This window comes from Barbatula barbatula (assembly GCF_947034865.1).
Source record: "Barbatula barbatula genome assembly, chromosome: 10".
Lineage (NCBI taxonomy): Eukaryota > Metazoa > Chordata > Actinopteri > Cypriniformes > Nemacheilidae > Barbatula > Barbatula barbatula.
This window is the reverse complement of record NC_136773.1, coordinates 24,310,752-24,335,078: the sequence shown is the minus strand read 5'-3', so window position 1 is coordinate 24,335,078 and position 24,327 is coordinate 24,310,752. Positions and strand designations below refer to the sequence as shown.

Genomic DNA, 24,327 nt, shown 5'->3' with positions numbered 1-24,327 from the left:
GTTCAAGCACACACATGGTGAGTTTCCTTTTCCTTAATATAAATAAGACAATTTATTGATGTCGGTTTTGGTGTGGTTCTTTAAAAGCTTCATTGGTGTTGCTTTGTTTTTTACATTTATTGGTATAATGTATAGATCTTAGTGTGCCGAAATTTTGCCTTTCATGGGAATTTGTCACTGGTGTTACACCAACAATGACAGAAAACTCATAAGGACCAAGATTCAAGTTGGCCATTATTATAGGTAACAATGTTATCATGCCGGCGAATACTAATCTTAACATTTTTGGCATTAAAACTGAATTACATTTATTTACTTTTTTAAGTCAGAAAGTCACTGTTATCTGAGAATGACACATAATTATGCTATGTAGTAGGTACTTAAAGTATATCATATTATTATCTATTCATACATTAAGTTTATAAAAGTTTACTTTTACATAGGCAACATACCTTTGTGAAGCTCATAAAAAGGATACTTAATGTATGCTTTCCTCTACAGTTTAAATGATGCATACTAACAAGAAACTTAAATAAGCATGTTACCTCACTTCCCTTTCAAGAGAGTTCTCTCAACATTGTGTGAAACGCTAGGGGAATCCCCTTCTCTAAACCTTACTGAATACTTATTGAATAACGGCAGTAGAAATGAAAATGTAACTGGCCAATGTGGTCCAAAATGGCGCTTAGGGGCGTGGTCGCCACCCCTATATAATGCACTGTCTGGACCACATCAACTCCTTCACTTACCTTCGCGTGCTGTTAAGGATACACCCAGGAGAAGAGGAAGAACTAGGATCTTTCTACTCATGTGTTCCAGCATGCCCGTGTGTGCCTAATGTTCCGCGCCCATCGACCCACAGGACAAGCATGCTCACTGCGTACTCTGCCCGGATCTGGCCCATTCGGAAGCGGCTCTCTCCAATCGTACTGCCCGCACTGCGAGTACCTTCCGGTGCAGGTGTCGAAGGCTCGGAGAGTCGCCGCCCTCAGAGATTTTGTTAGGCAGCATCCCGCTGACGCAGATTCTAGTCCTGTGTGGCGCGTCAGGGATGAGCTTGTGTCGCTGGCAGCTTCCTACAGGGACTTGTCTTAGTACAAGAGGGAGCGAGCGGAGTGTGATGCCCCCATGTGCTTCATGTAGAGTTCTTCTTTGTATTCTTTGTGTGCTCGGTTAACTGCCCTTATCATGAAATGTGCCGTACAGCTGCAAGTGCAGCGTATTGTTGTGGGGAGCATAAAAGCATGTTTATTCACATGGATGTAAACATAGGATCACACTCTCCAGACTCAGTCTCGGTTCAAGCTCAACTGTGAAGGTTCACGTGGGCTACCGAGGTCTGCTTGCGACAAAGGAGATTGCGCACTGTGTTTACTTTTCTCCCTGTCACAAGGCCACCTTTAGGGGATGTGCTACTAGTACTCTAACCAAGTGCCAACTAGCCTTTCCCGTTTATACAAAATGGTTCCCCCTATCTGATAAAGTTCATCGCTTCTCTTAGCCGTTCCTATTGAGTCGATAGACTCGAAAGAATACCGCAACTCTGAGTTACATTTACATTTACATTTATTCATTTGGCAGACGCTTTTATCCAAAGCGACTTACAAGTAGTTTTTATACAGTGTCACATTACTGCAGAGCAATCAGGGGTAAGGTGTCTTGCTCAAGGGCCCTTCAGTCATGACCTGCTGGCACTGAGATTAGAACCAGCAACCTTCTGATCACAAGCCCAACGCTCTAACCATTAGGCCACAACTGACCATGCCAGTTGTACACTGGCATGTGTGGGTAGTGTGTGGATGCATTGACGCGATGCGTGTTGTATACACGTGTTGTATGCTCTTAATTTGTGCTTTTGAGTGCATGTATGGTACTTTATGTATGGCTACGACCCGGTGCACTGTCCCATGTCGGACATTTTAACGTTAACACTTATGACTGCAGAGTGCTACAGCATACTGTTTCTAATATGGATGCTGTGGAGGCTATTGCTACTTTTTATGCATGAACGGTCTTTAGGAAGTGGGATCTGGCATTCAGATCTGTTAGGGTAACAGAACGGCAGAGATCCTTCGCCCTCTGTACTCTTCCATGGCCTAAGATTTTGCTTTGAGAGTACTGGCGCTCCCTCTGGTCGATCCGAAGCATGCGATCTGTTGAAGAGGCTTCCGTGTAAATTACAACGCTCTCCCTGGAGGATGTTGAATGTGATAGTATGTCACACGCAGGCCGCATGATTATGTGCCCATCACTATTAATGTCATTTTGTGCACAAATGGTATGTTCCCTGCATCTCACTCGAGCCGATGGCCTTGTTGGACGCCATCACTCGCAATGCACCATATACACTCACCTAAAGGATTATTAGGAACACCATACTAATACTGTGTTTGACCCCCTTTCTTCTTCAGAACTGCCTTAATTCTACATGGCATTGATTGAACAAGGTGCTGAAAGCATTCTTTAGAAATGTTGGCCCATATTGATAGGATGGCATCTTGCAGTTGATGGAGATTTGTGGGATGCACATCCAGGACATGAAGCTCCCGTTCCACCACATCCCAAAGATGCTCTATTGGGTTGAGATCTGTGGGGGCCATTTTACTACAGTGAACTCACTGTCATGTTCAAGAAACCAATTTGAAAAGATTCGAGCTTTGTGACATGGTGCATTATCCTGCTGGAAGTAGCCATCAGAGGATGGGTACATGGTGGTCATAAAGGGATGGACATGGTCAGAAACAATGCTCAGGTAGGCCGTGGCATTTAAACAATGCCCAATTGGCACTAAGGGGCCTAAAGTGTGCCAAGAAAACATCCCCCACACCATTACACCACCACCACCAGCCTGCACAGTGGTAACAAGGCATGATGGATCCATGTTCTCATTCTGTTTACGCCAAATTCTGACTCCACTATCTGAATGTCTCTGAATGTCTAAAGAAATCAAAATTTTTACAGTCTTCAACTGTCCAATTTTGGTGAGCTCGTGCGAATTTTAGCTTCTTTTTCCTATTTGTAGTAGAGATGAATGTTACCCGGTGGGGTCTTCTGCTGTTGTAGCCCATCCGCCTCAAGGTTGTGCGTGTTGTGGCTTCACAAAAGCTTTGCTGCATACCTCGGTTGTGACGAGTGGATATTTCAGTCAAAGTTGCTCTTCTATCAGCTTGAATCAGTCGGCCCATTCTCCTCTGACCTCTAGCATCAACAAGACATTTTCACCCACAGGACTGCCGCATACTGGATGTTTTTCCCTTTTCACATCATTCTTTGTAAACCCTAGAAATGGTTGTGCGTGAAAATCCCAGTAACTGAGCAGATTGTGAAAAACTCAGACGGCCCGTCTGGCACCAACAACCATGCCACGCTCAAAATAGCTTAAATCACATTTCTTTCCCATTCTGACATTCAGTTTGGAGTTCAGGAGATTGTCTTGACCAGGAACACACCCCTAAATGCATTGAAGCAACTGCCATGTGATTGGTTGATTAGATAATTGCATTAATGAGAAATTGAACAGGTGTTCCTAATAATCCTTTAGGTGAGTGTATATATTTTGAGCTTGCAGGTTTATGCGACCGCTGTTTTTCGCTGTACTCGCGGCGTGATTGAACACATTGCCCACTACATTTTGCCTGAACATAGAAGTGTTTCTATGCTTGCGCGGCATGCAATGGGCTTAATGTTCATGCTTTCGGGTACGCTGATTGGCTTAGGAGATTTCCCTCACACTTGCCTTGTGATTATGTTGGGAGAGCGCTGGGTTCCTGCTCTCACAGGTTGTTTTATACGTTTCCCCTAGCGTTTCACGCAATGTTGAGAGACCTCTCTTGAAAAAGGGAACGTCTCACTGTACTGACAATGTCTCGTTCCCTCCTCTCAGGGAATCGAGGTTACGACCGTAACCGAAGAGGTTTTACCGTAGTGAAATAACTTTAACATTTCGGTGTTGTGTTTGTGATTCTGGACACTAACACCGTCTGTGATCCCTTCAGTCACTTCAACAGAAATACTCAGTTTTGTTCTCACTTTGGCATTTATTTTACAATTCTATATGACTTACAGAGGAACAATTAAATTAATCACTTCAATAGACAGACATCCTTTAAACATTGCAGTATAAAACTAAGTAAAAACTGAAAAAGAAAGAAAACCGCAGGTTGATTTAGTGGTTTAAGGCCCCTTATAGATTCATGTCGTCTCTGTCAGTTTAATGGATTCATCCGATGTGTGGAAACTGTCCCAGTGTACTTAACAGATTCCCTTCTGTTGTGTGTTAGTAGACGCTCCGCCGGCGTATTCTACGTCCCCATCTAAAACAGACAGAGACAGCAGTTACACATCAAGCTATTCAGTCACTGACACATGTATTAATTTCCTGTGTTAATAAGAGCAGATGAGCAGGTGAGTCTGAACTGAAACAGAAAAATATCAGGAATCTTATTAACATGCAACATTCAATCTCTATGCATGTTTATACTCTATACTGCAGGACATGAAGCACAACCACGTGCACAAACACAACAGACAGCGGGGAGAGAACTGAGCAGGTGAAGAGGAAGAATGAGAGACTAAAACATGAAGTCAAACCTGATAGTAAGGGCTTCCTAGAATCATCCAGAACCTGACGGAGAACCAATGAAGTCATATAATACATAACACATATATCCAGTCATACACACACACACAGACGCAAGAACACAAATGTGTATTCTGGGACATTATAAACAATTCACTTCACACGTCTGTGTCATTAAATGAAAGCATTGTTATTTGAGATGCTACAGCTTTTCAACACTATGGCCCGGTTTCACAGACACGGCTTGGCTTAAGCCAGGACTAGGCCTTAGTTGAATGAAGATATATTATGTATTTATGCTTTTATAAAAATGCCTTAGAAGAAAACATTACTGGTGCGCATCTTCAGACAAAACAATGGCAGTGATATATTTTCAGATATTGAGTTAAGACAGGTCACACATTGATTTTAGTCTTTAAACCGATAAAACTAACAACATCAGACACAAGACGGCTCACCTGGTAGATGGTACCGGCCCAGAACTGCTGGAACTCCTTCCGGGCACAGGCGAGAATGGAGCTCGTGAGAAGCGTGCAGGGAACCAGATACAGCAACGCCGGCTGTCCCATCTTAGATACCAACATCACTGCAAACGTCACCACAAGACCCACGCAGTATGCTAAACACAAAACAACACAATCTAAACGTCACTGCAGATCGACATCAGTCAGCATGAGTGTGACATAAGGCTCAGATGCACATTCCCTTACCGAGAGTGCAGGAGATGAAGTAGATTCTTCTGGAGTTACCCATCCACACATCAAACCTATGACAGTACGCAACCAGCAGTCCTGAGTGCAGAACACAACACAAGTAAAAACTCTGATCTGAAACTCTGACCTTCACAGCCATTCAAATCCGTTGTGTCTGTGACTGTGAGGAGAACGCAATCTTACCTGGTATGATGATGTCACCGTACCCCAATATGGAAAACTGAGTCATACAAAGATTCTGAGCCAACGCAAAGAACTGTGGGATACGCATTACTACCGGCAACTGGAAAACACACATTAACATTGTCAAAATGCGACAGAAGACACACAAAAACACAAGTGAACAAAACACAAATGACACGCACACACCAGATGACGCCTCCAGACACCCAATAAAACTCAAATCTGTCTCTTTCATCTGATCTCATGATGATTTACAGAACGTGATCGTAAGAATCAACTTACTTTCTCGTAGGTCGATGAGGGGTCAGCAGGAACCTCCACCGTTCTACCACCAGACTACAAGCAAAACCAGAAGCTACGGTCAGTCACTAATATGACACAAACACAGATGAGATGATGTGAAGACACTCACCCGTCCTCCACCTCCCCCGGGACCAAGAGCCACCTGCACCATAATGCTCTCTCCATTCTGAAATCACACGCATGACACATGTAAGTGTAATGCAGCCGCTCAGCAGTGACTGTGACGGGTGAGATACTCACAGGTGTGAAGAATGGTGTGATGAAGACAAAGAAGACGTCATACACGAGCAGCAAACTCAGCAGAATCACGCAGATCTACAGAAAACATACAAATACACGTCAAACTGACAGCTGCAGCGCCGCATCCCTGAGCGTAAAACGTGTGTCACCTTAAAGTTTGAGAGGGTGATGGTTTTCAGAAAGTTGAGACAGAAAGCCACACCCAACAGATCCTGAAGAATCCAGATCCACCTGCAGAGAGAAACCAGAGTTATTAACCAACTGCACACGACAGATGTTTGTCTTCATGAACAAAATCTTCATCGTGTAATAATCATTTCTGCAGAAGTCATCTGGTCTGCTGTGTTCGTTTTGAACATTCACATCTGGCTGAAATATGCTGGTAAAAGTATAAATGCACAAATCACTGAATCTGAAACAGTACAGCACATAAGTGACCAATATGTGCGTGACCTGTCGTCATTGCGGTAAACTCCCCAGATCACAGACAGTGTGATGCAGACAGCGGCGAGCAGGAGAGAGCGCACAGACACAGTTTTCCCACTGCATGACAAACTGAAAAATAAAAGGACACACGACCAGTAAACACAACATCTTCAGTTACAGATCCAATGAAGAAAACAGAGGGTGGAGTCTTTAACAGAGGGGGCGTGCCTAATGATGAAGTATGTGCATGTGTGTGCACGTGCGTTCACCTGAACGTTCCACATCCCACAGCCGTCATCAGCGAGTCCAGACAGTTAAAGAGCGCCGTTGCTGATGCCAGGCAGAAGATGACGATTATGCCATAAACTACAGGACGACAGAAGACATGATCACCACAGGTCTTTCTGAAGGTCACTGCTGCTCTCACACACACACTCACCCATCCATGTGTAGAAGAAATACATCAACACCAGCATCACACACATCATAGCCACAAACAGCAGAATTTTCAGGGGCGAGTAGAGAACGATCTCGCTGCCGTCACCCTGCCCGTCGTCCACGTCTGCAGAGTAGTCTGCCGTCTGCTTCAGCCTGCGCAGACACAGAAATGTGAGACCAGTGGTGACAAATAAATCTAGTCATCATTTATTCTCCCTCAGGTCATTGAGATGCCATGTGCTCAACATCTCCTCGGAAAACCGGAGACTTTATGACTGACATGAGGGTGATGAAACGATGTGACCTATGACCAGTGATGTCACTAACAAACCTCTCAGCTGCTCCGCTCCAGAACCCCCCCATGCCCACCGTAAACACAGCGATCAGTAAGAGAAGGATGATGGTGCCGTTAAACTGTGGTGCGGGCGGAGTGTATAACTTCACCTCCATTCCATGAGGAAACACCTGAGAGCAGAGATTCATGATCAACTGACGCTCTTCACAAATACAACCTGACGCACAACAGTTTTGAATGACAAGAACGATTGAAAGATTGATTTATTCTAACGAAACAAAAGTAAAGGACACGCATTAGACGTGTGTTATTGATTCTGTAGTTTATTATTCAAGGGTTTTTATCATTTTGGGAATCTACGCAGCTTGGCCACACTGTGACCTCATATGCTGGCTGAATGATGAGTATGTTACAGGAAGCTTTAACTACAGAAAATGGATAGAATTCAACTGTGCGTTAAACATCTGCAAAATCAACAAATATCAGTGTGCTTCTGTTTAATATCAGACATTCACCTGCAGGGCGTCCAGCACATCTCGATACCTCACCAGTGCCAGAGGAATCACCACTTTACTGTATTCTGAGTCGTTTGCTGAAGGTGTCACCTGGTATAAACACACATGTGGAGTCTTAATTAGGGATGCATAATAACCAATCATTCTTTATCATTGGGAGCCGATAACCGATATATTGGCCGATATACAATATATAGATATTAATAGAAAATTTCCTAAGACTGAAACAAAAGGCAAAAAGTGGACGACTGCAGAAAAGCGTTAGTCCTCTTTTCCTCTGAATATCATGTACCAAGTCTACTTTACACTAGTTAACGGTTATTTAAACTTAACTGGTCTAGTTTTTCCTCCCGAGCAACACAGAATTAGTTTCTCTTCTAACAGATCTCAAGACAGAAAGCATTCAGACAGCAGTCTGATTCAAACAATATACTTTTGTTCCTATAATTCACACATTCATAAATACTGTCTCTCCATCATCAATGTTTTGCTAATATCAGAAAGTGAAAGATCACGACAGAAACACAGAACTCTTCTGGATTATAACTGTGAGCGGCTGAAGAAGTTTAACCAGAGGAAATCATTTAGGATTTATCAAATATAATATACCGGCTTAAATTGTATTGTTGGCCCATCCCATAACATTAATAATGACCATATATCAGCCGATAGCGATATGGCCGATAATGTATCGTGCATCCCTCGTCTTAATGATGTAAAGGCAGCAGGTGATGAGGGTAAATTCTCTCTCTTACCAGATTGTCAGTGCTGGCGATCAGAAGAACAGAAGCACCCAAGGACTGAGCGACCTGCGCTTTCTGACTGTAGGGACAGATTCCTCTCATGACCACCACAGCCTGACCCCGCAGAGACCCTGGAGCCTGCTGACCCGCATCACACAACAGACTGGAGGTCAAGTTCATCAGAGGGTACGGCTTCTACACACACACACACACAGGGTGACAGAGATGATCATGTCATTTTTAAAGACATTTACTCAGAGTATTTGCTTTTCTGTAGTTTTTGTGACGTCGTCCTCACCGCCGCACTGAGGTTTAGTGAGATGATACTCCAGGAAGAGTTCAACACCAGACAGTATTCTCTCACTGTAGATCCATTAGACACATGAAGAACTGCCTCTTGACCATCGACCTACACATCAACACACCGCCATTACACAACCGTCCTGTCGCTTCAGTGTTTTATTCACACACTTTCACTTCTTACCTGACAGCAACACAACATCAGCGGCAGAACTATGAACAGATATCGCGTCATTTCTCTCACGTCAGGGTCAGAACAGTGGCAGAAAGCAACGGATGTCCTCGGTGTCTTTATTATATTGAAAATAAACGCGATTTTACTGTGCTAGTTTGCTTCTGTCATGTTTACAGTGACGGTAACAGATTTCACTTCCGCTTTCTGTCACGACAGAGATGCATCACGCGCTGTTGTTTCTTGTCAGCGCATGCGCAGAGCGACGCGTTCAACACGTCACACTTAAGGGCACGAAATCGGACTTCTTCTCATCATGTTTTAGCCGTATATAATAACAATAAAACATGCAGTATTTGTGTTTTAGATGTTATTATTTTGTTATATTTTTACATTTACACTAATGCAGATGCTTTTATCCACCATTATACTATACATTGTATCCGAGTATGTGCAATACCCTGGGCTCGAACCCATGACCTTAACCACTGAGCTACAGGAACGCTGTAGCTTTTAATATATATTATTAAGTATATTACTTCAATCTGTCAACATGATTGAGATATTATAATCTTTTTTTGCATATTCACAGAAGAATGGGGCAGAAAGTGATAAATAAGCGATCCATCAGTAATCTATGTTTTTATTAGAAGCATGACTCGTTGTTTAAAATATGTACAGCTTTCATCGCAACAAAACGAATGCAAATGTTATGACTTTGTTTTTTATTCAGGCATCAGAATGAAAATGAACATGATTTGTACAAAAATACTTCCTGTCAACGCATCACACAAACATTACAGTGAGCTGCACATTTCAAGTTTACCGCACATTTATAGCACATTTAAAACATAAAAAAAGAATATTCTATGAGAAAGGGAACATTTGAAAGGTATAAACCAAAACAAAAAGCAGTTCTGACAGATCTAAAACGTTTGGCGTGTGTGAATTTGTGTAAGTATGAGATGTTGTGTGGCCCAGCCACTGTTCAACCATGAAATAAATACAGATTCATGGACAAAATATAATCACAATTGATCCCTTACACAATCAATCAATAGCTATTATCATCCATCTCTACCATTGAAGGTCTCATTGTACAGAAGGATGAACACAGCAGTAAAAGAATAGCAGTGCTTTCATTACAAAAATATCTACAAGCGTCCAGACGCCAGTGCTGTGACCTCTGAGCTCCAGTGTCTGTGATGTATGTCCATCTGTCTGTGCTTCACATGCTCCTGTCACAGAACAGAAAACAACAAAAGTCATCCAAAACACCTGCTACTACTATCACTACAAGTCAAACCTGACCCAGAAAAGAAAAATGAAAGAAATGACTTTTGAAATGATGTCACTTTAATAAAGCAAATTCATTGGGCGGTGTGTAATACAGAAGAGACAGGAGTTTATGCTGGACAGTGTCTCCAAATATGTGCAGATCATATATACATCTCTTTTTTCATTATGTTTAACTGTGGCATTAAATTGAATCATTTACAAATAGTCATAAAAAATAGTTATTTAATATAAACACACATAAATACTGTAGCTATCTGGCTATCAGCATTTACCAGAGAACAGCTGAATAGGAAAGTTCATTATTATTTCATTCAAAATGTACATGTGATGCAGTGAAGAATTGTGTTACCTGTCTAGCCCTGTCCGCTGTCCGCTGTGCCATTTTCATATCCACCTTTAGATTTCATTTGCGCCTGCACAGAATCCACCTGTCCAAGACAAACAACATCACCAACCCATCATCATAACCCAAACATGGACAGACGAGAACTTTTGTTAGTCAAATGTTTCCTGAAAACAAATCGGATGTAAAGTGAGCTGACTGTCATGGAAATGCTGCGGTCTATGTGATTATATACTGAAGCATAATCTGTGAAGATACAGGTCTGGGTAAGAAAGAGAAATTCAGTAGAAATTTCTACTAAGCATAATGCTGATGTTCATTAAACTGATTTCAATAAATCACTGTATACGACAGAATACTCTGGAATACAGTAAAAAAAAGTTATGTGTACAATGATGAGATTTTCAAATATACTCAAATATTTTGATGTTATGAGGGAGTAAAACACTACTCACAGCTGACAGCCTCAGGCCCATGTCCCCTGAACCCACGTGTGTCATGTGAACAAAGTTTGTGGGTTCTCCAATCATGGAGCGATCTATTCTCCGCCTCCGCTTCTGTAAAACACACACAACATGAAACAAAAGCGCCTGGTCCGTTGAAATGGTTTGAAAGACACAGAAATTGAAACTCAAAATGTGACTGTGAACTGTCCTTTCATCATCATCATCATCATCATCAATGTATCAGAACACAAGTGCTTGTGACTCACAGGTTGCGGTTGTTCAGCGATGCAGCAGCTGAAACACACCCAGAACTCGGTCATGTTCCTTCTGCACTGACTTCCTCCTCTGACTCTCTTTTCTCTCTTCCTGTGCGTGTCGTCTCGTCTTCCTGCTCACCAGCCGCAGTCGTCTGATGGAAAACGATTTCAGCAACTGACAGCACGCAGGCGATGCGTCGTCCACTGGTGCTGCAGCTGATGATGGAGGTCACTGGATCCTCCTGAACCATTGACACACAATAACACAGTAAACATCAGTGCTCCTTACACAACGAGACACTGTGCTGCGGTTTTGTGTCACTTCCTCTGGTGCACAAACACAAGTTGTCATCAGAATTGTCAGTGTGTTTTATACATACTACAAACAACTACTCAAATTAATTTGTTAAAGAAACTTAAGAACGTGTCTGTGTGAGCACAGATGAGATACATGAGGGAGAAATTCAATGGTATAAGTTGAAAAATAATCAAAAATTTGAAATTGTAGTGTTGTCCTCACATAAGAGTTCTGAATATTGTTTATTAGTTCTAGTTATGCGTATAATTGCATTAAATGTATAACAAACTCACCAAGAGGAAAACGTTACCCCTCTTCACTATTAGTCTCGTAAATCAAATAAAAATCCTTTAGATAAGGGAAACTTGATTTCAATTATTCACATCATCTCAGCAGTGCACTTTAAAGCTGTGTTTAAGGTATTCAATGTTTTTCACCTGTTAAAGCTGCAGTGTGTGTATTATACTCACATACAGTTTCTACCTAATACAGTTATATTCACGTAATATTAACGAACGCGCAACAGCAGCAGACATCGGAAACTAGCATGCTAACATGAGAACAATCGCTTTGACATCACAGTTTAAGAAATTAAATCAAATATGAGGTATATCACTCCTCATTAAAATCCACGGGTCGGTTTATCAAGGAAAAATGATTTTTGGCAGAATTGTATATATAAGAGGAAAGATGTAATGCCTTACCTCGAGCACTTCCTGAAAGTGTCTGTCACAGAGCTGCTGGAAGCCCCGCCCACTTCCGCCGGAGCTCCGGGCGAAGACCCTGGGAAATGACGTTTTCATCATTTGCGTCTAAGGGTGCGCGCTCAGGTACGACCACAACAAGCCATTAAAGTAAATGCGTGATCTTTAAACTAAAGAGAGGAGCATTTAAATTCTTCAGAGCCCCTATGGGTGAACGTGCTAAGATTACATGTTTTAAAACCGTTATTCCACCAGGGGGCGACACTTTTCCGTGATTTTCATTGTAATATTTCAGAACGCTGTTTAAAACACCCTGTTGGTTGACCTCATACATATTGTCATATCTATACCATTACACTCTAAAGGTATATGTTTAAAGGCGTGTTAATTTTTTTCTCTTTTCGTGTTAAGGAATCGTGTAATTGTTGAATAAATATATGGAATGTGTGAGGAATAAATGTGACGGATCGAGAACATTTCACCGCAGACTCACCGCGTCTCGCCAAATGTCATCAATCAACCAAGGAAAACAACAGAACATTATATAAATGGAGAATAAAAATACTTCGATGTGTTTGTGTGGAATTCAAGGAATTGAGTCCAGTCACAAACAACCACAACACAAACGTTTTAGCCATCTGGGCGAGTTTTTGTTTTGAGTAATAAAAGTGCAGGATTTTCTTACATATGTGAACAACAAATACACAAATGTCACATTTGATGGCTTGACATAGATGACTTCCTCATATGCGTCTATTGAGTTCATGGAATTATGATGCGTTGATATACTCATATATTTATGACATGTGTATTTATTAATTACAGTACAGAAACATTAGAAATATTGGTAATACTTTACATTAAGGTATGAAGCATTTATAAATGTGTTCATTAATGACGAATAAGTCATTTACAAATGCATTATAAAGCAGATATAACTGCATGAATGAAAAGAGGGATTCTAATGAAAGGTCTGCCAGATAGTGAGTAGTTATGATAAAAACAACACAACACCCCACAGTGTCCAGTCTGACAGACTATATTACAAACAACAACAAGACAATAATGAATCTGCTTTTGAGTCTATTTAATAATGAATAAATACATTTATTAAGCATTTATAACATGAGAGTCAAAATGGTTCACTCTTTGGCATTAGAATCCCTCTTTTCATTCATGCAGTTATAACTGCTTCATAATGCACTTGTAAATGACTTATTAATCCTTAATGAACACATTATAAATGCTTTATAAAGGACACCTTAATGTAAAGTGTTACCGATATATTTACTTTTCAGCTCAATTGAAAACGTTTCATTCATAATAACGTTAATTAGTTTTGCTCTTTTGTTGTCATATATAATTAAAAACAAAGCGTGTTTTCTTCTAATGTATAATGACGGAAAGCATGAATTACAATAATGAAAACCCACAGAATGTTTTTCTCCCATACTGAGTGGGCGACGCCTTAGTATGACGCATGAACATTCAAGGCCTCTGATTGGACGGGAGGAGTTTCCGCAGGCCTGCCATGTTTATATAGCCAATCAGCGCGCATGTCTAGGTAGTGTCTGAGCTCGAGCAAGCGCACGAGTTTCTCTTGGTGGAAGATCGCGAGGAAGCGCCATCGTCCAGCTTTCATTGATCGTCATGGAGGAATCGAGTAGTTGACGTTTCCTGTAACCTTCTCCTTCCACGCGTTACTTCGCCCGGTCATCGATCCTTTATCACGCACAGCCTTCCATCAGCTTTGACACGCGTGTCTCGTGCTCAGAAACATGAAGTTCATCATCGGCATCGGGGGGTGAGTGAGTGAGCCAGAGCGCGTGCTCGACGCAGACCGCGTGGTTCTCTTATGACTTCACAGAAACTCGCCGTCATATCCGCGCGCCGAGACTGTAAAACAGCGGCGACTCCACGCGTGTCGATAGAAGCAGTGAAATCACGTGACAGATTCACGTTGAGCGCGTGGGTTTACTGTGCTAACAGTTTGACAGAAGGTGTGCGCGCGCGCGCAACGATTCACGATTATGAATTCACGATGCGATTTTATTTCACAGAATGAGCAACTGCACTTTTATTATTTCTCTAATGTTGCACATTGTCGTATTTTATGTTGCACAACTAAACTGCAGTTTAAAACCAAAAATGAATCATTCAAAAGTCTCTTTAATATAAAGAAACGAAGACCGTGTCTGTGCTTTTACTATAAGAAATATCCACATTTACATAAATATAAAGTTTGCTGTTCAAAACATGAACTGCGATTCTTTTAACGTGTGAACCCATTTGAATCGTCACAGATTAATATCGATTATCAACCGGCTAACCGATTAATGCTAATGTTAGAGGAAGTTGTAACTTGTTATTTGCATCATATTATCATTTCTATAGTGTTCTGTAGCATTAACTATAGAAAGTGGAAGAATTGTAGTAACTCTTTAGTATTTAAGATCGATGTGGTACTGCTATGATACATGAATGACGGTGTGTTTCTGGACATTGTGTTGTTTGTACAGTACGAGTAAATGTGTGTTTTTCTTTCGTCAGGGTCACTAACGGGGGTAAGACCACCCTGACAGACAGACTGATAAAGATTCTGCCCAACTGCTGTGTGGTCCATCAGGATGATTTCTTCAAGGTCAGTATGTGTGTGTGTGTGGATTGATGTTAATGGTGTAGCGATGGGTGTCAGATGAGAGAAGCTTGCGGCTTGTGCCGTGCTGAAGGTTTTAGAGTGCATCTCATTGGTGTATGTTTCAGCCCCAAGATGAGATTGAAGTTGATGAAGATGGCTTTAAGCAGTATGATGGTAAGCTGGGCTCTTATCAGTGGGTTGGTGTGTGTGTGTGTGTGTTTTCAAGCAAAGTGCCTCAATAAATACTCTTTCTGTTACTGAGACGTCTGACGGTGCGCCGTGTCGCTCCTCCTCTCACTCACTCACTCGCTGCATGTGCGTGTTTGATTCTGCAGTCATCACCGCTTTGGACATGGATGCCATGATGAGCACCATCCACGCCTGGCAGCAGAACCCTGTTAAGTTTGAGAGATCTCACGGCGTTAACAACACGCTGGACTCTGAGATTGTTCTACACGGCCAGAATAAAGATGAAGGTGTTCATATTCTGATCGTGGAGGGATTCCTGCTCTACACCTACAGGTGACGCATGATGTTCATGTTATGAATCATCTTCAGTTTGAGCGAATGTCACTTATTTGATGCTGAACGGCTGATTTCAACTTTATTGAATGTTTTCTTTTCCATAAACAGACCGTTGATGGATGTGTTCAACCAGCGATACTTTATTTCCATTCCATACGAAGAATGCAAAAAGAGGAGGAGGTGAGTGTCACGGTTCATCCTCAGCTCAAACACTGATGTGTTTTTTCCCTGATTCATAACTTCTGTGTGTTTGTGTTCAGTTCAAGAAACTATACTGTGCCAGACCCACCCGGACTGTTTGACGGACATGTCTGGCCCATGTATGTGAAACATACAAAAATCATGGAGGACTCAGGGGTTGATGTGGGTAAGTGTTAGTGTAGGTGTGTGTGTGTACACATGTGTATCCAGATGCTGAAAGTGTGTGTTTGTGTGTTACAGTGCAGCTAGATGGAACCATGTCTAAAGAACAACTGTACAACCTTGTGTATGGAAACATTCTGAATGACATGCAGGAGAATCTGCTGTGAATGAAGGTACAGTCTGGATTATCACACTAAAGTCACATGTGTTTTCATTCTGTTCATCAGAAAGTGACTCACGTGTGTGTGTGTGTGTGTGTGTTGTAGACATGCTGGTGGGCCGAGGTGTTGTCATGCAGCAGGATGAAGCAGCTTTGCATCAGACGTGTACTCCAGCCTGCAGTCTCTGTTGCACTGTTTTTATATGGTTTTATATCATCTGTATTTATTGCTTCTCAAGCTCTTATAATGCTCCACCTCTGTATGAACGGAATGTTTTATGGTTGCAGCTAGCACTACAAGAGAATCAAATAAAGCTCCTCTGACATAATGCTTGTTGGTTTGTGTTTAATCTGCACATGACACAATAATACTCCATGAAATTCCAGCACATGAGTTATATGGTGAGTGTTTTTTTCTGTGATGTGTTGTGTGACAGAGATCCAAGTCTCCCTAAAGCTCCTGTGAGCGAGGGCAAGAGCAGTGTTTGAGTTTATGATATTCTGTGAGTGTAGAGTGACTCGCAGGTTATTTTCATGTGTAAATGTGGCTCGTTGTGCTGCTGTGTTTTCGTCGGTGGTGACATTATGGTTTTCTCATAATTCTTTTTTCTTAAGCCCGTCCTGATAAAGTCTCACCGCTAAACACGGGTGTGCGTGTGTCCTCTATCTGCTGTAGATGTGTTATTTTAAGAGCAAAGACGTCTGAAGACACTTGAGGTTCATCTCTGAGAAATAACTCGCAGAAATTCAGTAAAGAAACAAAACCTATTTTATATGTGTTTACTTTGACTAGGAAAGGATTATGAACTTTGGCTGATCTGTAATAAATAATTGCGATTAATTGTCAGTTTTAAGGCTTTGATAATATAAAGATTAATGACAATTAATTTATTAAATGAACAAAAGGTATCCTTAAGAAATGTGAACATTTTGTAAATAATATATACTATAGAATGACCCTAACAGAAAATATCGTTTTGCTGTGTACATGCAGCAAGTCAACAAATCAACACAAAAATGACAAAACTTGAATGATTTAGAAATGTAAATTGAATGTCACAGTGAGTGCAGTTCAAGGACGATGGATGTAAAATGCAGCAGACCACAATTGTTTTTGAAGAATTCACAATAATTGCGGTTATCTGAAATAACTGGGATTAGACAAGTATTTAATAATTGTGACAGCCCTTACTCAGACAGCGTTTGCTGTGCATGTGTTTGAAGGGTGCAGAGATGAGAGATGAGAAATTCACAAACTTTTGTACGTTTGGTGAGTGGATGTGAGATATGACACAGAGTTGCTGAATTTGACTGGCAGACACATGATGAAGTGCCATCAAAAGTTCATTTATGTTGTTAATACGTGTATCATCAGCATTAACACAGCAGAGGTCATGGATGGATGGATGATGTACATGAACCAAATCTGACCACAGAATTCAGATACATTGACTATAAGACTCCAGGAGCTGGACTGAAACCTCACGTGTGGCTTTTGCAGCTGGTCACTGCGTATAAAAGTGTGTGCTATTCATAAACCAAAAACACAAACGTTCTGCGGCCCCCAAACCCACTGACCACACTGAACATTCACTCCACACACACCGTTTCATACAAAACAAATGTAGGTCAAAACAAGTGTTTAAACACTCTTACAAATGTTTAAATAACCGCAATCATTACACATCAAAACACTTCATTTTTACTATAACGAAAGAATGCTGTCGCAAAAAACTATTAATAGCTCTTTAAATTTTTATCACAAATAAAACGATAAGAGATGAAGACAGTCGGAGACGGCAGATGGTTTTTGTTTTTATACCAGAGGAAACATTGAACCATGTTGGGATTCATACAGGAATGATCTAGCTATAAAAATCCCTTGTGAATGAAAACATGAATCTATCAGATGAAGCCTTCATTCAGAGAAATGTCACTGTTTTAACATCATTATAGTGAAGAATTACACACACTGACCCTGAGAATCACGTGAGACTTGTGACGTTCACATCAACAACAAGTTTATTGAGAAGCCTGTGTAATTTACTAACATGTGTCTAAGTCTTCATGATGTGTTGACGGTTGTTTGTTAAGCAGCGGCAATAATTACAATGAGACGTGTTCAAAGACACAAGAATCCAATGTCATCGTGATGAAGGGCAGTTCACCCGATGGCCACTACAGCCACAGTCATCCAGAAGCACAATAATACTGGACAGACCTAAATATCTCTTTTCTTTCTATCCTCAGTTCTTTACTCTTTTCACTATCAGGGCCGGAGAACTATTTCGGATGAATCTCACAGTTAATATTCTCTGTGTTGCAGAAGTGCTGTTTCAATATGACAGAGGAGAACTGGCTCTCCCGGTTGAGTCTGGCTTCTCCCGAGGAGTTTTTATTCTCCACTCTTATACTCATGTACATCTATAGTGGAGTTTTGTTGTTACTCACTGGCTGATTTAGTTAAATCCATAAATATAAATAACTTGAACACTTAAATATCTAAACAAATATATTCTTTCCATATGTTTTGGCATTATTGAAAATTGTTCTGGTATATTGTAATTTTGGCCTCCCGGTCCTGAAAACAATATTTCAAATAATAATATACCTAAATTAAATATACTTTGATTGAATAATTGATAGATTCGGACTATCCACTGATATCTGTGTATATTGCATAGAGAAAAACTTCTATATTAATGCAGTATATTCTCTTTCATTTTTCCACTAGTATTATTTTTATGGAATTTCGTATTATGATGTATGTAAAGCACTATATAAATAAAATTGAATCAATAATCTTAGTTGTACTTAAGCTGGTGAACAATGTTCTAACGTAAAGAAATACAAATATTTATGTACAGTACTTTAAGTTTTTTGGGGGAGTATTTGTACTTTACTTGAGTCTTCAGACTCCACTAAATTGCAAAATCAGATATATTTCCCCTAAGAATGTTCGTTACTAGAAAATAAAATCATATAAACAGAAGTGAAATAAACGATGGATCCGGTCACCATGTTAGAGCTGAACCAATCATTGTTTAAAGCTCAATGTTCATGTGTAAAGATGTGCTCTTCACAGTCAATATCAACAGAAGGTTTTCATGTGCTGCTTCTTTTAAACATAAATGGCAGATTTTTCACGTTCAATGAAGGATCAAATGAATGGGCTTTTACTGTAAAGGGAAATAAGAAGAAATAAGGGACAGATTTGCTGATTTTTTTCTCTTTGAGGATCAAATTGGAGGTGTGAGGGAACGACTATCCTTTAATAAAGTTTTCATTTATAAAGTAAAGTTATAAAGATGTGCTTTCTGAACTTGAATTTTGATAGTTTAGCAATTTGGCAACATGTTGTTCCAGATCAAACTACTGAGCTTGAGAAAGAGCTTGGTCAAAAGATGTACATTTCCATTTTTTATTAAAGTGATAGTTTACCCAAAAATAAAAATGATATCATAATTTTCTCACCCTCATGTCATCTTATACCTGTATATATTATACAGAGACACGGAGAAAGAAACAATGTTAGCTATTTTTATTTCCGTGACATCATTGAGTGTCATATGACAATAAAGTCAAAGGTCACAGAACTGTTTGTGTTCCTAAAGTTTTCCAAATTTCTCACTTTGTGTTCAACAGAACAAAAAAATACAATATTCTTTCCTACTATGGTAATGGTTACGTCACAAAACAGAAAATTGCTAATATTCTTACAAATATCTTTCAAAAATACATTTATATAAATTTGAAACAATCTGAGGATGGAGAGTAAATGATGACAGAATTTTAATTTTTGAGTGAACTATCCCTTTAACAACATTTGCTTCAACTTTACTTTAAGTACTTAAGATTTAATATAAAAAGTATTTAAGTACAATATTTAACTGATACTTAAAGACTTTAACTCAAGTCATATTCTAAACTTGCACTTCTACCAAAGTAAATTTCTGGTGAATTTTTTGTACTTTTACTCAAGTTTTGCTTTTAAGAACTTTATACATCACTGCTGGTGAATGACGCAAGCTGTATAACGCACGCACACACACACACACACACACACAGCAACATGAGCACATCCATCACTGCTTTTCTCCCACAAACTCCAAAGTCTTTCTGTTGTGTTGAGATGTTTTTGTGCTGTTGTGTTGATGAGGTTTCAGTCGGTGAATGTTTAAATCTATATTTGGGTTTGGTGTTTAATATCGTGCTGCTCCACCCAATTCCACAGCAATGACCATCACCTCAAAACCACAAGTCATAACATTCTGTGAAGAGTTCAACAGTGTTTCCACACAAGACACCTTCACCATGACCGTGATGATGATGACCAGACAACAGACAGAAACATGACATTCACCGTCACTATGCCGCTTGTTTTCTTAGCCGTCTGTTTGTACGGTCTCGTTCACATCCACGTGTGTTGAGTTGTGTCTCGAGTGCCTGTGGTTCCGGTGCTGTGGGTTTGTTTTTCTCCTTCAGACCCAAACATCTAAATCCAGAGACAAATTGAAACGCCAACGCGGAAAGGAGGAGCGTCACTTTCCAAACCACCGGGAGACCAGAACCGTCTGCTCCCAGCACCACTGTCTCTAACACACACACAGTGTCTGGTGTGGAGGTGTTTCCAGCTGTTGATTCACTCCTGTTTACACACACCGGCTGTACTTCATGAACCTGCGGACTCTTCAATTTCATTCTCATGTTTTATCTTTCATAACAGTTTTTGAGTGTTTACTCATCGTGAAGTGTTGGTTTACATGTGTGATCATAGAGTGTAAAAAAGATGGACGAGATCTCCCCCCTTCACCTCCACTGCACAAGTGAAATGAAGCCAAGTGTGATCATCAGAACCTACACAAACATTTACATTCTTCACATTCACTTGAAAGTTAAAATAAATCATCATTTCTTCTCTCTCATGTGTTTGTAAATCTGTATGCGAGTCTCTCTTCAGTGGAACACAAAAGAAGATATTTTGAGAAAGGTCTCAGAGTTTTGTGTTCGTACAGTGGAGGTCAATGGAGTTCAGTGTTGTTTGATGATCAACATTCATCAAAATATCTTCTGAAGAATAAAGAAACTCATAAATGTTTGCCATGAATAAATGATGCAAGAACTCTTATTTTTAGCTGAACCATCACTTTAACTTTGTTAAAGAAGAAACACATGCACGCACACACACACACACACACACACAGTGACTGGACGCACAGTATCCCATGATGCTCTGCTGCCGACCAGAGGACATACTGATGAGGTGCAGGCCGCTGCTGTCAGGAAGATTTTACACTCGTGTCATTATAATTTTCATCAGTCAGTAAATATATATTTTAATATTAAACAAACTCACCGGCGCTGTGAATGCATTCATATATAAAGAGATATTCGAGTATTTCAATCTGTGAAGTCTATTTAAACGTTTTGTACACACTGATGTCATGCAACATGGAATAATATTTGTCAACAGGTGGAGAAGCCATAAATCAGCAGAGAAAGTCATTCTAGTTTATAATGTGACTGTATTTCATATTTACTCAAACACAACACAGATGATGATGATGATGATAATGATCTCTGTTTGGTTTCTGTGTGCTTTGGCCCAGAATTGATTCATGTCTTTTCTACAAGCCGTTTGCTGTTACGATGGGAGGAGTTATGTGACGGGGGCGGAGCAAACATCAGGTATCAACACGCTTGGCAGGTTTGGCGTTGAGGCGTCTCTCTCTCTCGATGTCTCTCTCTCTCTGTTGCTCTCTCTCCAGCTCATTCTTCTGTTTGTGTTGCTGTAGCTTCAACGCTCGCTTCTAAACACACAGTCAGGTAATGACAGTAATCAACAGCCGTTTGTAAATCATTTATATTTGTTTAATGAGATGTGTGAAGAAACGCTCACACCTTCAGTTTGGTGGTCTTGTCATGCAGGACCATCATTTCTTTGCGAATATTCACCAGTTTGTTGTGATAAAGTTTTGCTTCTGTGAACTGAAACACATATGAGATGTGAGATGAAAGAGACGCGCAGAACATCTGAGAGAGCGGCTGAATAAAAACTCACCAGTGTGTTCAGATCAACCATTGTGTTGCACTCACGGAACTTTGTGACCTCTTGCTCCAGCGTATCCAACAGAATCACTTGATTTTGTCTAGACAGAGGAGATGATGAACTATTACAATACTGCAGTGTGCGTGTGTGTATGCATGCGGATGGGTGTGTGTGTCTGTGTGCGCGCGTGTGTGTGCGTGCATGCATGCATGTGTATGTGTGCGCGTGTGCGGATGGGTGTGTGTGTGTGCGTGTGTGTGCGTGCATGTGTGCGTGTGCGGATGGGTGTGTGTGTGCGCATGTGTGGATGGGTGTGTGTGTGTGCACGCGTGTGGATGGGTGTGTGCGCATGCGGATGGGAGTGTGTGTGTCTGTGTGCGCGCGTGTGTGTGTGTGCGTGCATGCATGTGTGTGTATGTGTGCGCGTGTGCGGATGGGTGTGTGTGTGTGCGTGCGTGTGTGTGCGTGCATGCATGCGTGTGTATGCGTGCGCGTGCGTGTGCGGATGGGTGTGTGTGTGTGCATGTGTGGATGGGTGTGTGTGTGTGTGTGCACGCGTGTGGATGGGTGTGTGCGCATGCGGATGGGAGTGTGTGTGTCTGTGTGCGCGCGTGTGTGTGCGTGCGTGCATGCATGTGTGTGTATGTGTGCGCGTGTGCGTGTGTGTGCGTATGCGGATGGGTGTGTGTGTGTGTGAGCGCGTGCATGCATGTGTGTGTATGTGTGCGCGTGTGCGGATGGGTGTGTGCGCATGTGTGTGCGCGTGCGGATCGGTGTGTGTGTGTGCACGCATGTGGATGGGTGTGTGCGCATGCGGATGGGAGTGTGTGGGTACGGATCGGTGTGTGTGTGTGTGTGCGTATGCGGATGGGTGTGTGTGTGTGTGTGCGCGCGTGTGTGTGTGTGTGCGTGCATGCATGCATGTGTGTGTATGTGTGCGTGTGCGTGTGCGGATGGGTGTGTGTGTGCATTTGTATGTGTGGGTGTGTGTGCGTGTTCAGATAGTGTGTGTGTGGTCTTGGTTAGTATATGTTAGTGGGGACCTAAGCCTGAACACACACCAGCTCATGGGGACTCGTGTCACTGTGTGGAGCACAATTGAGGTCCAGCGTTCAAGAGTTTATAAATTATACAGAACGATATTTTTTGAAAATGCTTAATGTTTTCTAGGATCTTTAGGTTTAGGGGATAAAATATACAGTTTGTACAGTTGTCCCCACAGAGATAATAAAACATACACGTGTGTGTGTGTGTGTGTGTGATACATACGTCAGTTCCTGTAGGGTTTGTTTGGAGGTCTGTAGTTCTGGCAGATAGTGATGCAAGAATCCGTCTGTCAGTCGCTGTACGGTCTGTTTGTCCACACACATGATGTCCTGCAGCGCTGTGGTCTCCTCAATCACATGACACGCTAAAAGCACACACACACACACACACACATCTCATGGCAGCATACTGTAGTACATACTCTACACTACCTTTTAAACTGTGATTTATCCCAGCACTGTTACATTCTCACACTCACTTTGATGCATCCTTACGTTAGATTTTATATTTGTTTCTATAACGAACTACAGCATTATTAATGACTTTACATGTAAACTTGATGAAACTCTGTTGATTCTTCACGCTGAAGAATTAAACACGTGACCTTGCGTTGTTAGTGTTGCACTTTGTACAGAAACGCGCGTACTCGTCACAGCTTACAGTACATACTTCAGAAGTACACTAGATGACTCTTCTAGACGCAGAGACAAATCGATGGAGGCGCATTTTAAAGCATGTTTCTGATCACCTCTGTCTGAAGACACCTCCTGCTCCTCCTCCTCTTCATCATCATCTATGTTCATCATCAGCATCAATAGCGTCGAGTACACGGACACTCCCGCTTTAACGTACTTCCCCTTTCATCGATGTGAAATTAAGCGACTATCTTTCCATGTGTCACAAACATCATGTGACCGCGCGCTCATCATGTGACTGCAGATGAAAAGACGTTCTCGAAACACACGACGTGTCGCCACTCTGCGAGCACTTCCGCTGACTGGTCACTTCCGGAACACATCTGCAACAGTGACACAAGTCCTTTAAACTAACAAGTGTCCACATGCCCTCATCCTTTAACGACACACAGTCATTTCTGTTGTAAATAAACGCGAGTTCTGTTACCACGCAAGCTGGAGATTCAATGTTTTAGCGTTTTTGAGCTTAAGAAGCTGCATTTATAAAGTCCAGTTTCATTTTACAGCTTCATGTTTTCTCTCTTTTAAATGTACAGTGTCAACTTCAAGTGCGGAGACTTTACCTACACACGCTCACACTGAAACGAGTCCCGACA

The 24,327-nt window shown here is 41.3% G+C and overlaps 4 protein-coding genes across 9 annotated transcripts; 1 reads left to right on the top strand and 3 right to left on the bottom strand.

Annotated features, from left to right (window-relative positions):
- Positions 1–4,012: 4,012 nt before the first annotated feature.
- On the bottom strand, positions 4,013–9,171 carry sppl2a (signal peptide peptidase like 2A). Of its 2 annotated transcripts, XM_079466270.1 has the most exons (17): positions 8,920–9,171; positions 8,734–8,844; positions 8,448–8,630; positions 7,693–7,782; positions 7,214–7,347; positions 6,884–7,035; positions 6,714–6,810; positions 6,472–6,573; positions 6,168–6,249; positions 6,019–6,093; positions 5,888–5,944; positions 5,758–5,811; positions 5,476–5,575; positions 5,290–5,370; positions 5,038–5,198; positions 4,591–4,624; positions 4,015–4,313 (listed from the first exon to the last, which is right to left on the bottom strand). In XM_079466270.1, exons 1-17 carry the CDS (start codon positions 8,968–8,970, stop codon positions 4,252–4,254), a joined length of 1,626 nt encoding a protein of 541 aa, XP_079322396.1. In that variant the 5' UTR covers positions 8,971–9,171; the 3' UTR covers positions 4,015–4,251. The 2 variants fall into 2 exon arrangements, with proteins under 2 accessions (XP_079322397.1, XP_079322396.1); XM_079466271.1 differs by lacking the exon at positions 4,591–4,624 and having other exon boundaries at positions 4,013–4,313; positions 8,920–9,166.
- A 446-nt stretch (positions 9,172–9,617) lies between these two features.
- On the bottom strand, positions 9,618–12,414 carry LOC306899785 (CDC42 small effector protein 2-like). 4 transcript variants are annotated; one of them, XM_079466268.1, is made up of 6 exons: positions 12,255–12,301; positions 11,844–11,898; positions 11,262–11,494; positions 11,005–11,106; positions 10,556–10,634; positions 9,618–10,145 (listed from the first exon to the last, which is right to left on the bottom strand). In XM_079466268.1, the coding sequence occupies exons 3-5, from the start codon at positions 11,313–11,315 to the stop codon at positions 10,560–10,562; spliced, it is 231 nt and encodes a 76-aa protein (XP_079322394.1). In that variant the 5' UTR covers positions 11,316–11,494; positions 11,844–11,898; positions 12,255–12,301; the 3' UTR covers positions 9,618–10,145; positions 10,556–10,559. The 4 variants fall into 4 exon arrangements, with proteins under 4 accessions (XP_079322394.1, XP_079322395.1, XP_079322393.1 ...); XM_079466269.1 differs by having other exon boundaries at positions 12,021–12,261; XM_079466267.1 differs by having other exon boundaries at positions 11,988–12,257.
- Positions 12,415–13,771: 1,357 nt separating this feature from the next.
- mibp2 (muscle-specific beta 1 integrin binding protein 2) lies at positions 13,772–16,271 on the top strand. Its single transcript, XM_079466131.1, has 8 exons — positions 13,772–14,058; positions 14,805–14,895; positions 15,018–15,066; positions 15,228–15,414; positions 15,526–15,597; positions 15,678–15,784; positions 15,859–15,953; positions 16,047–16,271. The coding sequence occupies exons 1-7, from the start codon at positions 14,033–14,035 to the stop codon at positions 15,945–15,947; spliced, it is 621 nt and encodes a 206-aa protein (XP_079322257.1). The 5' UTR covers positions 13,772–14,032; the 3' UTR covers positions 15,948–15,953; positions 16,047–16,271.
- A 3,076-nt stretch (positions 16,272–19,347) lies between these two features.
- Positions 19,348–24,105, bottom strand: bloc1s6 (biogenesis of lysosomal organelles complex-1, subunit 6, pallidin). Of its 2 annotated transcripts, XR_013787220.1 has the most exons (6): positions 23,785–24,105; positions 23,259–23,400; positions 22,002–22,089; positions 21,842–21,928; positions 21,297–21,750; positions 19,467–21,216 (listed from the first exon to the last, which is right to left on the bottom strand). XR_013787220.1 is itself a non-coding variant. In XM_079466170.1 (5 exons), the coding sequence occupies exons 1-5, from the start codon at positions 23,846–23,848 to the stop codon at positions 21,625–21,627; spliced, it is 507 nt and encodes a 168-aa protein (XP_079322296.1). In that variant the 5' UTR covers positions 23,849–24,105; the 3' UTR covers positions 19,348–21,624. The 2 variants fall into 2 exon arrangements, 1 of the variants encoding a protein (XP_079322296.1); XM_079466170.1 differs by having other exon boundaries at positions 19,348–21,750.
- Positions 24,106–24,327: the final 222 nt, after the last annotated feature.

Coding starts and splice junctions, on each gene's coding strand:
- sppl2a (XM_079466270.1), bottom strand. CDS start 8,970: ATGACGCGATATCTGTTCATAGTTCTGCCGCTGATGTTGTGTTGCTGT. Junction 6,094..6,167: donor TCACCCTCTCAAACTTTAAG/GTGACACACGTT, acceptor TGTTTTCTGTAG/ATCTGCGTGATTCTGCTGAG. Junction 5,812..5,887: donor CCGGGGGAGGTGGAGGACGG/GTGAGTGTCTTC, acceptor TTTTGCTTGTAG/TCTGGTGGTAGAACGGTGGA.
- LOC306899785 (XM_079466266.1), bottom strand. CDS start 11,315: ATGACCGAGTTCTGGGTGTGTTTCAGCTGCTGCATCGCTGAACAACCG. Junction 11,107..11,261: donor TCGCTGAACAACCGCAACCT/GTGAGTCACAAG, acceptor TGTGTTTTACAG/AAGCGGAGGCGGAGAATAGA. Junction 10,635..11,004: donor TGGGCCTGAGGCTGTCAGCT/GTGAGTAGTGTT, acceptor TGTCTTGGACAG/GTGGATTCTGTGCAGGCGCA.
- mibp2 (XM_079466131.1), top strand. CDS start 14,033: ATGAAGTTCATCATCGGCATCGGGGG. Junction 14,059..14,804: donor TTCATCATCGGCATCGGGGG/GTGAGTGAGTGA, acceptor TTCTTTCGTCAG/GGTCACTAACGGGGGTAAGA. Junction 14,896..15,017: donor ATCAGGATGATTTCTTCAAG/GTCAGTATGTGT, acceptor TGTATGTTTCAG/CCCCAAGATGAGATTGAAGT.
- bloc1s6 (XM_079466170.1), bottom strand. CDS start 23,848: ATGCTGATGATGAACATAGATGATGATGAAGAGGAGGAGGAGCAGGAG. Junction 21,929..22,001: donor TGGTTGATCTGAACACACTG/GTGAGTTTTTAT, acceptor TATGTGTTTCAG/TTCACAGAAGCAAAACTTTA. Junction 21,751..21,841: donor ACAAGACCACCAAACTGAAG/GTGTGAGCGTTT, acceptor CTGTGTGTTTAG/AAGCGAGCGTTGAAGCTACA.